The sequence below is a fragment of the Periplaneta americana genome, chromosome 12 (assembly GCF_040183065.1).
Source record: "Periplaneta americana isolate PAMFEO1 chromosome 12, P.americana_PAMFEO1_priV1, whole genome shotgun sequence".
Taxonomy (NCBI): domain Eukaryota; kingdom Metazoa; phylum Arthropoda; class Insecta; order Blattodea; family Blattidae; genus Periplaneta; species Periplaneta americana.
Window position 1 is genome coordinate 79,024,579 of NC_091128.1, and position 13,804 is coordinate 79,038,382.

At 36.1% G+C, this 13,804-nt stretch overlaps 1 protein-coding gene across 3 annotated transcripts in view; it reads left to right on the top strand.

Annotated features, from left to right (window-relative positions):
* The window catches only part of LOC138710592 (very long chain fatty acid elongase 7-like), an 86,231-nt gene that overhangs the window by 55,650 nt on the left and 16,777 nt on the right, over positions 1-13,804 (top strand). For all 3 annotated transcript variants that reach the window (XM_069841587.1, XM_069841586.1, XM_069841588.1), the window contains 2 exons: positions 6,553-6,633; positions 8,500-8,556. In XM_069841587.1, the coding sequence (XP_069697688.1) occupies positions 6,553-6,633; positions 8,500-8,556 (138 nt within the window). The remainder of the gene's footprint in view (positions 1-6,552; positions 6,634-8,499; positions 8,557-13,804) is intronic.

A 13,804-nucleotide genomic window follows, 5' to 3' on the forward strand; every position in this document is an offset into this window, starting at 1 on the left:
TTTGGAGGCGCAGCGACGATTTATAATGTACCTAATGCATAAAAATCGCGAAATTTTATTGCCTAAACTGGGGAATCGAATCACCGCTAAGTGAGCTGTTACTTGCTCATGCCAGTTTTCGATCGACGCAGTGCTAAGCAAAATCTACAGTATTTCGAGACACGCACAAATTAAAATGCAAGGGTGAAAATTAGATGTCAACTTTAAAATCAACATTTTGCGTTGTCATTGAAGCACCATGGGCAAATAGATCTACATTACGCCAATATTTATTTAAGTCAAATATGGTTATGATGTGTAATGGAGTAAGTGCAATTCCAGAGGAGTAAACCAAAACGTCCCAACCCGTAGCCCACTAGTTGGTTTGAAGTCGTTAAATAACCAATTAAATATTAAAATATGAAACTTCAAAATTTTAACACTTCTCTGGTTTTATATTTCAACAGTAACTGTTATAAAGTAAACTTCAAGAAAAACTATTAAATAACTCCAAATACCGGGCTTTCAAATCAATACTTTCCAGTCTGAATAACTATTTATTTCCATTAAATTTAAAATACACGTCAATTTAGACTGAGGAGGAAGTTTAAAAGTAGTATTATTTAATTTTAGGTTTCACCTCGTCACACACAACCACCGCATTTGAAATTTCAAATGGTACTCCTATACTCACTCACTCACTCACTCACTCACTCACTCACTCACTCACTCACTCACTCACTCACTCACTCACTCACTCACTCACTCACTCACAATTTTCTGCTCAATGGTAGATCTTTCACTGCAAATCCCGCATTTTCCAATCTCCGTTATTTTCCACCTTCGTCTTAAGGTCTTACTAATAAAAACTCTTACACAAATGTTTAACTGTCTCATACTTACACGATGAATTGCTCATTTATAAGTCGTGCTATAAATTCCTTACTAATAGTCACTACATACGTCGTGTATAACAGTACAACTGTTACACAGCATGACATAATTTCGTCATTACTTCGTTACGAAAGATAATAGAATATCTGAGGTTCTCTATTGCATCCAATAGCGCGCTAGTGTGCCGCGCTAAGTATCGATAGTACAACTGCGCCTGATCGATTACCACTCTATATTTTGATTAAAGAGTATAGCTATAGCAATATTATTCTAATTATTCTGTGCTCTTTGGTTTGTTCTTCTGTGGTTACAAAATGACAATCGATATGACCAGTTGTTAGAGGAGCAGCCATTTTTTCTCTATATACAACTCTTATGCATGGTTTATTAGCAACGTTTTCTGTCCCAACTCTGCATAAATCTCGCATAGAAACTATACACGGTTTATTAGTAAAACCGTTAGTCTCCGATTACGACTATATTTTCATGTTATCTATCATCTGATATATTCTTCTACCCGAACTTTACCCCTATATTACTCGTATGATACTTAAATGAGAGAGTATTCAATTGTTTATACATCTTATTCATTTTTCCCCACATCTTTTGTTTTCTATACTCGCCTGGCAACTATTAGAGCTGAAGAAAATAAATTAAACTCTTGATTACTGGTTACTTCAGGTAGTAACGGAGACTAATATTAAGGAATATTATGATTGTGTATTATAAAGCTATTCTTTAAAAATTGAAACACAATGGAGTATAATAAGAACTGAAATTTGAATATACGTTATTTATGTATGTTTTATACTATGGCAATGCTATATACTCGTACATTAGTTACGAAATAGGCTGTATTACCCTCTAACCAACAGTGGAGCACAATTTGAGCATTTAGTGTAGTAAATTGAATTAATTAAATTTAGGAAATTATCCAAAATATACCGCGTTTTCATTCTATAACTAACTAACAATAACAATAATTCAGGTTGACAGGCGACGATAGAAAACAAAAGATGTTAGAACAAATGAATTAGAAGTAAAAACGACTGAATACTCTTTCAGATTTTAACAAATGAATCAGAAGTAAAAACGACTGAATACTCTTTCAGATTTAAGTATCATAATATAGGGGGTCCACACCTGTGGAGTAACGGTTAGTGCATCTGGCCGCGAAACCAGGTGGCCCGGGTTCGATTCTCGGTCGGGACAAGTTACCTGGTTGAGGTTTTTTTCCAGGGTTTTCCCTCAACCCAAAAATGAGGAAATGCTGGGTAACTTTCGGTGTTGGACCCCGGACTCATTTCACCGGCATTATCACCTTCATCTCATTCAGACGCTAAATAACCTAAGCTGTTGATAAAGCGTCGTAAAATAACCTACTAAAATAAAAATAATATAGGAGTGACATTTGAAATAGGGATTGGAGAGGGTGAAGAGGTGAAACCTAAAATGTAATTAACACTGGTTTTGAACTTCTCTTCAATATCTAAATTTAAGTATTTTTTTGTTTAGGCCTAAATTAAATTTAATTGAAATACATTGTTTTCCAGACTGGGAAGTTTTGAAGTGAAAGCCCTGTATGTACCTCTTCGTGACAAATCATGTTAAAATAGTAAGTCACTGTGAGTAGACAAGATATGGCTAGGGAGAGGGGAAAAACCGTGATAATGAACATTCAGTTATTAATGATAATGTTATCGTCACTAAGTAAATGCGAAGATGTTATGCAACGATAGATATAATAGATTCTAACAAAGGCGAATGGAATTCAAGTTGTGGACATTGCCTGTGACATTTTCTATTGCAGGTCAATGTGCCGCTAGTCAAACGTGTGAAGCGTTGGTTACACACCTCGAAAATTAGGTCTATAGCTAAATCCCAGCCAATCTAAAAGAGATTTATGGTGTATGAGAATGTCATTGAAGAAATTTTCTAAGTAGACCGTTTCTCCTCCATAATTTGTTTACAATTAATAATCATTCTCATGACCGATATACTTGCAAATGGTAAATTATTGCATAGCATGATTTTACAATTCCTTGAGGACTCAAAGCCGATAGTTTCATGGAGCATGCATCTACACAAATTCCTGGGATTATCCATTTTAGGTACCACTACACAATTACCAAAAAATATGTCAACAATCGTCCCATAATATGGGTATGGTAACAATGAAAAAAAATAATTTTATAGCTGCATAAAACATCAGAATTTATAAACTGAAATTAGATACAAGTTCATTTGTTTCGTCATTTGTAAAAGCAAATCGGCAGGATTCTTTCTTGAAAGGTCAGCTTCCATGAAACATGTCGCTGAGGTCAGAACACACTTGATCTTGTCGGTGAACAATTTATCTCCCGGCCGGAAAGCGGCACCTTTGGCAATTGGCGGACCTCTCCCAAACAACAAACTACTAATGTAAAATAGGACTAATATAAGCAATTGAAATGTAATTTACTCAGCCAAATTACGGTAGAAGAGAATGAACATTTCTGTCCAATTATTCCAAAACGTTTTGCTATCTGCTTCGGGAATTATATTACTCGTTAGAGTTACATTTGAGAGATAGAAGCGTTGTTTTTTTCACATCTTATTTTTTCGGTTCTGCCAGGGTAAGGTAATTCGAGGAAGACGCCACACCTAAGGCATTTCTTGGCTATAGGACTCAAACCTGAAGTGATAAGGCAATATAAACAAATTGATCGTATTTCTTAAATTATAATTGGCTCTGTATAATGATTCGTTCCTTTCCAAGTACGTGTATTATTAACAATTTTTCATGTTAAAAGAACTCGTGTCAGGGTGGCATCTTCCTCCATATATACGGGGAAGATGCCACTTGGTATGGGGTAAGATGCAACAACACAGTAAATGGCATACATAAAATAAAATTGGAATATTATGTATATTTTATTACAACTATGGAGAAACATCTATGAAATTAATTACATATGTGTTTTATGATTATTTTTCAAACATTCATTAATTAGGACACAATTCTGATTGTTAGTACGAGCCTGCACCACTTTTCATACAGTGCAAATTATCACCACGGCAATCTTCGTGCAACCGTTTCTTGCATGCGATGCACTGAATCCAGTCACACTTGGGACAGTTCTTAACGTAAAAGTGTCCATTACAAACAATACAAAAATCATCATCATCATCATCCTAATGAAAACTATTGTCACTGTCATCGTGACTAATGTCATCACCAGGGGAAGAAGATGAACTTCACATCTCTTTTTCTTCTTTGGTTGGGAATGTTTCTTTTTATTTCTGGCCTATTCCCGCATAGTTTCTCTTCTCTGTGGTGTAGTTAAGACCTCCTCTGTTTGCTTTTTACATCCAGAGGGTTTAGATTTTCTTACTGGAGGAATAGGGCTGATTGTTTTCACAGCTGAAATTCCATTATCCGTTCTGATAGGCGCAACTGTTGATGTAGGTCTACTGCCACATGCTCTGCTAGTGGAAGGATCTGGTGAACCTTTAGTAAGGTTTGAAGTTTCCATCCGTCGTTTCAGAGTTCTGTATGGAATGCCATACAGCCTCGCTGCAGCCCATAACGTTTTTCGTCCATAATTTACATCTTCAGCAGCACGAATTAAATTTTATTCTGACCAAGATATCCGATCTGTTTTTCTTTTTGAGTCTCGAGTCATCGTCTGTATAGAAATGAAATGTGAATTAAATTTTTAACCTTTGATACCTTTTGTAAAGTATCAGAGAACATGTAAAATAATATAATGTAAAATATTGTCAAATAATAACCTTTCCACAACATACTTTACGGGTTAAATAATGTATTTCTTAACCATGTTGCGTCTTCCCCCAGTTGCAAGGGGAAGACACCACTCACACTTACTTGCCTACTGCAGCAAGGTTGCTGCCGTAGCTGCATGCCTCGTGTGCGTAACAAAATGTACAGTACAACTCACGTATATAGCAGATATTCCATTTAAAATAAAATATCAGTCTATGAACCTTAACTATAAGCAATGAAATATTATAAAGTATGTACTCATCGGGCTATATGCTCACAAGATCCAAAATAACGGCGATGAAAAGCGATAAAGTTAAGACAAATGCACACGCTACGTGTCCACCCGTCAACACTCTTCAAAATAAAAGATCTGCATTGACCACTGCTGACACATAAAAGAACTCCAAACAAAGTTGCGACTTCCCCTAACAAGCGTCTTCCCCCGAATTACCTTATATGTACTGTGGCTATTTGAAGAGTTCATGGGCTGGCATAGAAATAAAACTAGAATTAGTTTGGAACAATTTTATTTTGTAATGCAATACCACTGAAATTAACAAATCTATTCTAACAATGCTCCAATACTTTTATAACTTCCTTATAAACAGATTCTTTCAGGTCTGCAGCAAAAATCCCTGAGCTGCCGCGGTAATCTTGAACTGACGAAAATTTCTTTCGATCAGGGAGGAGAAAAAAAGTCAGAGGGTACCAGATCCGACGAAAACGCGAGGACGCGGCAATAATTCGAAATGTACGAGTAGTTAGCAATTGTGGACGTGTAAGCAAGAGCATTGTCACGATGAAGCAACTATTTTCTCACGGATATCCTTTTTAAATTCCTGCAAGAGATTTGAATATTAGCCTACTCTTCGTTTATGATTTTTCCATTCCGCTAGATAATAAATCACTATAACGCCCTTATAATTCTCGAACACTGACACCATGACTTTTCCAGCCCATAGAATAGCCCTTGCATTCTTTGAAAGTGGAGACTGCTCTTTTGTTCTTGGTGCATAGTGATGAATCCAGGGTTTTATCTGTGGTCACAGACGTCTTAAAAATCGGATGTATTTTTTTTCTCCAATTCGAGCCAGACATATTTCCAAATTTGACATCGAATGTGTTTTCGTTTCGGTGATAACAAACGAAGCACCGCCTTGCAGAGACTTTGGGCAAAACCAGTTCATCAACAAAGATGTGGAGTACTCGTTCACTTAAATTGTGCATTTCCCACAAATTTCGCGTGCGTTTAGTCTAAGATCTTTGAACACCATATCGTGGATTTTGTCGATGATTTTCTCACCACCGTCCACTGCGAGAGTCGTCTTTCACGTTCTCAGCCGTATATAAATAGGGCTGAACATTATTCCATAGTGGGGAAAGAAGACGCTAGTTCCTTCAAACTCGTATCGACGTAAGGTTTAATTTCTGTATGGTTCGTCACCAACTTTTTTTTTTTTACGAAATATTTAATAACTGTAGGCTACGATGCACAATATTCTGCATTTTGGACAATCTATTTTGCACACTAATATAAAAATTAAGCAACATAAAATGTATTCCACAGGCGATTATGATTCTTCGCTTACCATCTAATGAAAGAGGAACGCTAATAATAGTGGTGCTTTTGATGCGATTTAAATGACATCTATGAGTATATAGGCTACATATCTAGCCTATCTATATGAATTTCTAAAACAACCCTCGTACTTTTTTAATACAATTTAACTTTTAATTGCCTCGGAGGTAAAAGTCCCTGGAGATTGTCTTCGTAGCCAGATTGTGTGATCGCGACAGTATATAGCCAAAATTTCCATATTCCTACTGGCAGGCAATTTGCTCACCCACAATATTGCAATGATTTTGTTAGTGTTCATGTTATCTATTAAAAAGATTTTGTGTTTTCATTTCAGAGCCATGCACTGGGCTGGCTGAAAACTCATAGTTGGTATTGTCAACCTATTGATTATTCCAACAGGCCAATGGCTCTTCAGGTATGGCTCTCACATATGGAAAATGGAAGGTGTAAGATACGTAAGAACTTCATTTTTAAAAGAGCTTCTTTACTTCTTAAGACTTACATATAAGCTACCATCTCGCACACCTGGCAAAATACTTATTAAATTTAATTTTACGTATACTTCAATCAACTAGTTGCAAAAATGTGTAAATATCTTTAAGGAAATCTTTACATAACTCTACAAACTTGAATCAATATTTTTAATAATTTATATCTGTCATTTACTCGCTAAACTATGTTCCTAAGAACTTTCTTATTTCAATAGAACTATCAGTTATTGCTCTGAAGTAATATATTTCCGAATGTCTTCATTGTTACACTTAACAATATTTTATGTGATAAAAATTAAGAAACAAATAACTATAGCTCATTGTGGACGATACGACATTCTATGCTATGGTTAGATATGTAAGATCATTCAAAAGTCACTTCTAAGTTTAAAGAGAAATAAATACAGTAACATATGAGCTAGATAAAAATGAAAATATCACTGTATTGGGTAAGAAATGGGAATTGTTTTTACAAAAACATTGTGGATATGCCCGTTGTTCTCTTGTTAAGTAAATACCATCCTTTATATTACATCACGCACAACATTTTGCTGAATCTACTCGTATTTTGGAATATTTAATAAAAAATAGCATCTATCAGTTGCTATAGGGATGTTGGTTGTTTTACGAAAACTAGTTCCTTAAGATAATCCCATAAATAAATTTGACTAGATTGAGATCTGGAGATGGTGGAGGCCATATTGTTGGAAAATGCAAAAATCCGTCTAATTAATTGGTTTCCAGGGATGCATATGTGGGGCGGTGCGCCTTCTTACACGAAGATTATGTTTTCCATGTTATGACTCCTCAGTCTAGGAGCAATGAAGTTTATAGCATACTGTAATATCACTCCCCGTTTACTGTGACAGTATCTATTATTTCATTGTTATTTTTGTCGAAGAAATATGGACCAATGGTGAATTGTAAAATGAAGCCACACAATACCGTAACTTTTAAATCATCAGGTCTTTGGTAAATAGTAAAGCCTGAAAGCAAATTTGAGACATTCTGAAATTGCATATGTTAACTCCACTATTAAGGGAAAAGTGTGGTTCGTCTGTTCGGAAAACTTTGTGCAGCCAATGATTATTAAATTGAATCTCTGCCAGCACAAATACAGCAAAATTGTAATATATTTTCTGTTTGTAACTTTCTTTGAATTAAAAAAATGGTTTTAGTTTGTATGAGTACAGACTAATATGTTTTCTTAGAGTTTTCTAAACTGTGCTGTAATTCATTTTAAGACGCCTGGACACCTGACTAACACTACAAATTTCATAATAATTATTTCTACTTCCTTTATTGTCACAAGTACCTCAGTAATAGTGAAGTCATTGATTACCTTTGGTGTTCAAGATAATATCCTAATCACCATCATAATCATCATCATCATCATCATCATAATTTTTCTCAAAGTTCCTGATTAAATCTCTGTAACTACCCATGGAACATGGCTCTTCCCTTAAATTTTTGTATTCTAAATTTTCTCAGACCATAAGAAAAAATCCCATTGCTTTCACAATAACATTAGACCAACTGTATCCTGACATTTAATGATAGAACCACTGCGTGGAACTTCAAAATTCTTGTAGCTGTACTAATAAAATCATAATAAACAAAATGTTGACCAAAGAAGTGTAAAAAGTAACAAATGAAGCATAGTGATGATATTGTTTCTTCCAACTCAAATATTATACTACTTTATAACGCTTTACAATTTGAAATGACTTTTGAACGATCTTAAATAAAAATCTTTAATCATAATTTTATTTATGTTCGTTTCTTTGCAGATAGCAGGGACGGTGCATATGTACGTTGTGCTTAAGTTTATAGACCTAGTGGACACGGTGAGTTTCTGTGGTATCATTTATAATTTCTTAACAGCCAAGGCGGGTGAATCGGTTAACTTTTCAGTAGAATGGCTGTGACATTTAATATAAAGTGTATTTTTGAAAAAAAAAAAAAAAACAATGTGGCATCGTGGCATCAAACGAAAGACTGACACCTGTAGGCTATGTTATGTTCAGTTACTGTTTGTTTCAGAAGCTTCCTTGTAATTATCAATAATAGAGCATAAGAATGTGAGTGCAAATTAACCGCTTCGCCCGCCTTGGTAGGTCGAAGCGGATAGCGAGGAGGGTGAAAAGGATATCATAATTAATAAACTCTAGATAAAGACACCAAAATGATTATTAACATTCATCATAAAGAAATTACTTCACAACTGCATAGAAATCATTAAACACCTATAGGCATTTACCAGAAATAAAAGTTGTTTGTTTCTTCGGCTCTCACACAAAATTCACTTGACATTGAATTCAAGCATTTTCAGAGAACTTTGAGCATGAATATTTCCATTTACATAACTGACACAAATCATTTTCATTTTCTTCATATCTTTATCTACCTACATCGGCACTTTTCTCTGCAGATTAAATATCATTGCGCAACAATAGTCTTTCCACAAAAGCCTGCTTCCTATTATTGACATATCTTCTCGACGAGGTTCATTCATTTTGGACTGAATAACTCTTTTCGTCATTTACTTTCCATTTGCAAGATATTTTCTGGAGAAGATAAAAGTCATGCCTTTTGTTTTCTGTTTACTTTTATAAGCTTACCAGATACAGTAGAGCATCGGTTATCCGAAACAATTGGGGACAGGGCATGTTCGGATAACTGATTTTTCGGATAACCGATCATTTACGAAAACAAATTGTACCGGTGTCATAGGAGCAGTATGAAACAAAGAAACACTGATATTTAGACTTCGTTGAATTGCCACGCACAGCATGCAATCAGGTTGCCGATGTACGGTAGTATAGAGGAGGTGAGCGACCGCTTGGTCTCGTAGTATAAGCAGTTCATATTAAGAGTTGTGACCGGTCGAAATAGATAGAGCAGCTACAGCTAATGTATACCTATGTAAGCACTTGTTTTTGCATTACTGTGGTTGGAATAGTCAAAGCTTAACGTTTGTTCAGTGCAGACAAAAATTCAATCAAACATGCCACAATGAGAGTGTTGCTGTTCCAAATAATATTTTCTCCTGGAATACCCTTACCCCCGCAGCCAGTCTTGACCCGTTGGAAAACGTGGTTGGATGCTGTTAATTATTATGCAGAATATTACGGCAAAATAATGGAGGTAATTGATGCATTGGATAGCACAGACAGTTCCACTGTTGCAGCTGTAAAATCATTGCCTTCTGAATAGCTATTGGAAGATACTCTGTTCATTGATTCTAATTTTAAAATCGTGTCCAAAAGCATCATCCTATTAGAATCGTCTAAACTACAACTCTCAGAAGCCCTTAATATAGTGTATAAAGTATCACAAACCGTTATCCAAAATAACAATTAACTAATTTCAGAAAAAGTGAAATGTAAGTTGAGAAACATTATTGCTAAAATTCTGCCTATTCACAACTTCGTATTATAAATGATGTAGTATCAAGTCACGACAAGACGTCTGAAGTTGGTGTACTAAAAAGTAGTGACTTTCCGTTCTTCAGATATGCACCTATTACATCGTGTGATGTTGAACGTACATTTTCCCAATTTAAAAACTGTTTGAGTGACCATCGGAGGAGGTTACTTTGCAATCGCTCAAAATGTACGTAACTCTTCACTGCAATGCAGATATTCAAGGATGATACGAGTATATTACATCAAATTTTAAGAGTTAATATATCTCACTACAAAATAATTGTGTATTTACATGTTTAGACGTTTCCTACTTCAATGATCATTCATTATATTTCTTGAATGCAGGATACAGTTCAAACCATATCGTGTACAGCCTCTGCAACATTTGAAAGCAGAAGATTACGGCCGGCGTCTGCAATTTTGCACCACAATGCAGGAAGCAATGGAGGACGAAGATTTCGCCGCCAATTTGGTATTAAGTGACGAATGCACATGCCATTTATCTGGGGTTGTTAATCGTCATAATGTGCGTATTTGGGGCAGTCAAAGTCCTCATACATTTGTAATGATTGAAAGAGATTCGCCAAAGGTAAATGTTTTCTGTGCGATGTCACAGACAAAAGTGTATGGTGCGTTTTTCTTTTGTGAGAACACTGTTACGGGTACGTCTTACCTAGATATGACGGCTTTGTGGTTGTTTCCACAACTAACCGAAGATTCGGACAATTTTGTCTTCCAACAAGACGAGACACCCCATCATTGGATGCTTGATGTTCGTGAATACCTGAACCATGAACTACGAATCGCTGGATTGGGCGTGTTGGTGCAGATGACCGAGCTCTGTTCCCATGGTCCCCCAGATCACCAGACCTAACGCCATGTGACTTCTACCTTTGGGGGTACATTAAGGACCGCGTCTACGTACCTCTACTGCCACAAACACTGGTACAGCTGAGGGGGCGCATCAATAATGCAATAATGGCCATTGACAGGACAACGCTACACAGTGTGTGCAACGAACTGGACTACCGCCTGGACGTATGTCGTGTCACCCGAGGGGCACACATAGAACATTTGTAGAGTGTCGGAATAAATGTGTTGCGTGTACGGTTCTTATGATGTATCACTCATTGTTGTACGAGTAATACTTTTGAAAATGTAGGAGTTTGAAAACGAATGACTCTTTTGTAGTGGCCCTGTATTATCCAATCTGCACATAATAATAATAATAATAATAATAATAATAATAATAATAATAATAATAATAATAATAATAATAATAATAATAATAATAATAATCATTATTATTATTATTATTATTATTATTTACAGTAATATATTCAGATTGTCAGTGTTCATTAGGCCCACTTGACAGTAGGATGAACTCCTCTTCAATATTAGAGGCCTTTCAGTCCGCCTTGGGGTTAAGGAAATAATTTGTCCTGCAGCAGAAAATATTTAACTACAACAGTACCTACGTTGTTGTCTGCTAGAATTAAGTAAAACACGTGAACTCTGTTTGAACGTTTGAACTAACCGATAACGGCTACGGTTAACCGAGTAAAGGCTCATTCACAATGAAAATTAAACATAACGTAAGCGTTAACTTAAGAATATAAACGTTACGGTAAAATCAAGAAGTCATACCATCATTCACGATGGGAACATAAACATAACCGCAAACATACTTGGTAACCATGGAAACATAACAACGACGCCATTTCCTCATATCCTGTCGTATACTTCAGCGCTCCACGATTGTGTTCTGTTTGCATATCACGTAAGCATAAGCTTGAAAGTTTAGAGTTTGCAAACTTTCATGTTAACGTCTAACGGTAATGTTTATGTCAATGCTTAAGTGAATCAATGTGAATGATCCCATTGGGTAGCCTGGGCGCAAAGTTCTGTGTTTATGTTACGGTTATGTTTAATTTTCATTGTGAATGGGCCTTAACTTCGGTGCTCCGCTGCCAGGCACATAAACCGATAGAACCGAGTAACTCAACAGTTCTACTCGCTCCGTCCCCAGTTCTAGTTTGGAGAGATGACAGTCTTGTTCCTATAGCGAGAGGGACAGGTTCTGGAGCAGATAGCCGGAGAAGCTGCGCAGCGAGGCTGCGTGACTGTTGGGGCAGGCTTGTTGTTTGCCAAGCCGACCGATGGCGACGGGAAACCTGTGAGATGAGCACGATTGGTTTAAAAGAGAGAGAGAGAGAGATTCTCATTTTTTATTATTTTAGTAATTAGCATCAGGTTCATGACTCTATTATGCCATGATTTTATCATTAGTTTATTATGATATTATGGCTGCAAATGGAAAGAAAAAAGATTTTATTCTCAATATCTTTCGTGGGATAAACAAAACAAACTTATTGGCGTCTGCTATAGAACTTTCAAACAATTAAGCGTTCAAAATACAAAACAAAAAGCCACGATTCAATATTTAATCTATCTTCCCCACATCTCGATCACATCTTGCAGTTGACTGGGTATGGAATCGACTAGATTCTTTTCAAATACCGACTGTTCTCAGCCACGACATTCCAAGCATCCTGGACATACATAAGTATTCTGCCCATGGACAGTCTTTCACTGCAAACCCAGCATTGTCCAATATTTCCTATTTTCTGCCTTCCTCTTAATCTTCGCACATTATCCGCATATCTTAATATCGTCTATTATTTGGTATCTTCTGCCCCGAACTCTTCTCCCGTTCACCATTCCTTCCAGTGTACCCTTTAGTAGGCAGTTTCTTCTCAACCAGTGACCCAATCAATTCCTTTTCGTCTTTCTAAATCAGTTTCAATATCATTCTTTCTTCATCCACTTTTTCTAACACAAATTCATTTCTTATTCTGTCAGTCCACTTCAAACGCTCTATTCTTCTCCACATCCACATTTCAAATGCTTCTATTCGTTTTTTTTTTCATTTCGTCGTAATATCCATGTTTCTTCCCTATACAGTGCCACACTCCACAAAAAACATTTCACTAGTCTCTTCCTTAGTTCTTTTTCTGGAGGTCCGCAGAAGATGCTCCTTTTTCTATTAAAAGCTTCCTTCGCTTATGTTTGCAGTTTTTCTTGGGAAGGGTAAATGCGATAACTTACCATTGCTTTCCGCACACCACTCTCTTTCGAATCTTAATAGATCTCAGGAGCCTATTTGACTAATTGGGTCCTTCGGACTACACCGAAATTCACCACAAGAGTTAAATATTAGTTATATCAGGATTTCTGACCTGATCAGATACTGGGAAATCCCAATTAGCCTTTGCCCTCCGCATCCTGGACGAGCTTCTACAAATCATCAGAAAATCTTGGAGGGGATTGGGCCAATTTTTCCGCAAATGTTTCTATATTTGTGGCCACGTAGTTCAGTCAGAAGAACGTCGGAATTTAGATGTCAGCGTCTCAGGTTCATTTCCTCGTTACTCCTTTTCATTTTATTGTGTTTCAAGATAGTATATGTAATAATATAAAAAGGAAAAACTAACATCAGTATTACGCAACTGTATTGTTCCAAACCTAATATTAAATTTATGTTATTTATGTCGCTAAAGAGAGATAACAGAAAATAAATGATAACTTGAATATTATTTATATCGCTAAATAACGATAACAGAATATAAATGATAAATATCGGTTTGTATAACTAATATAAGATAAA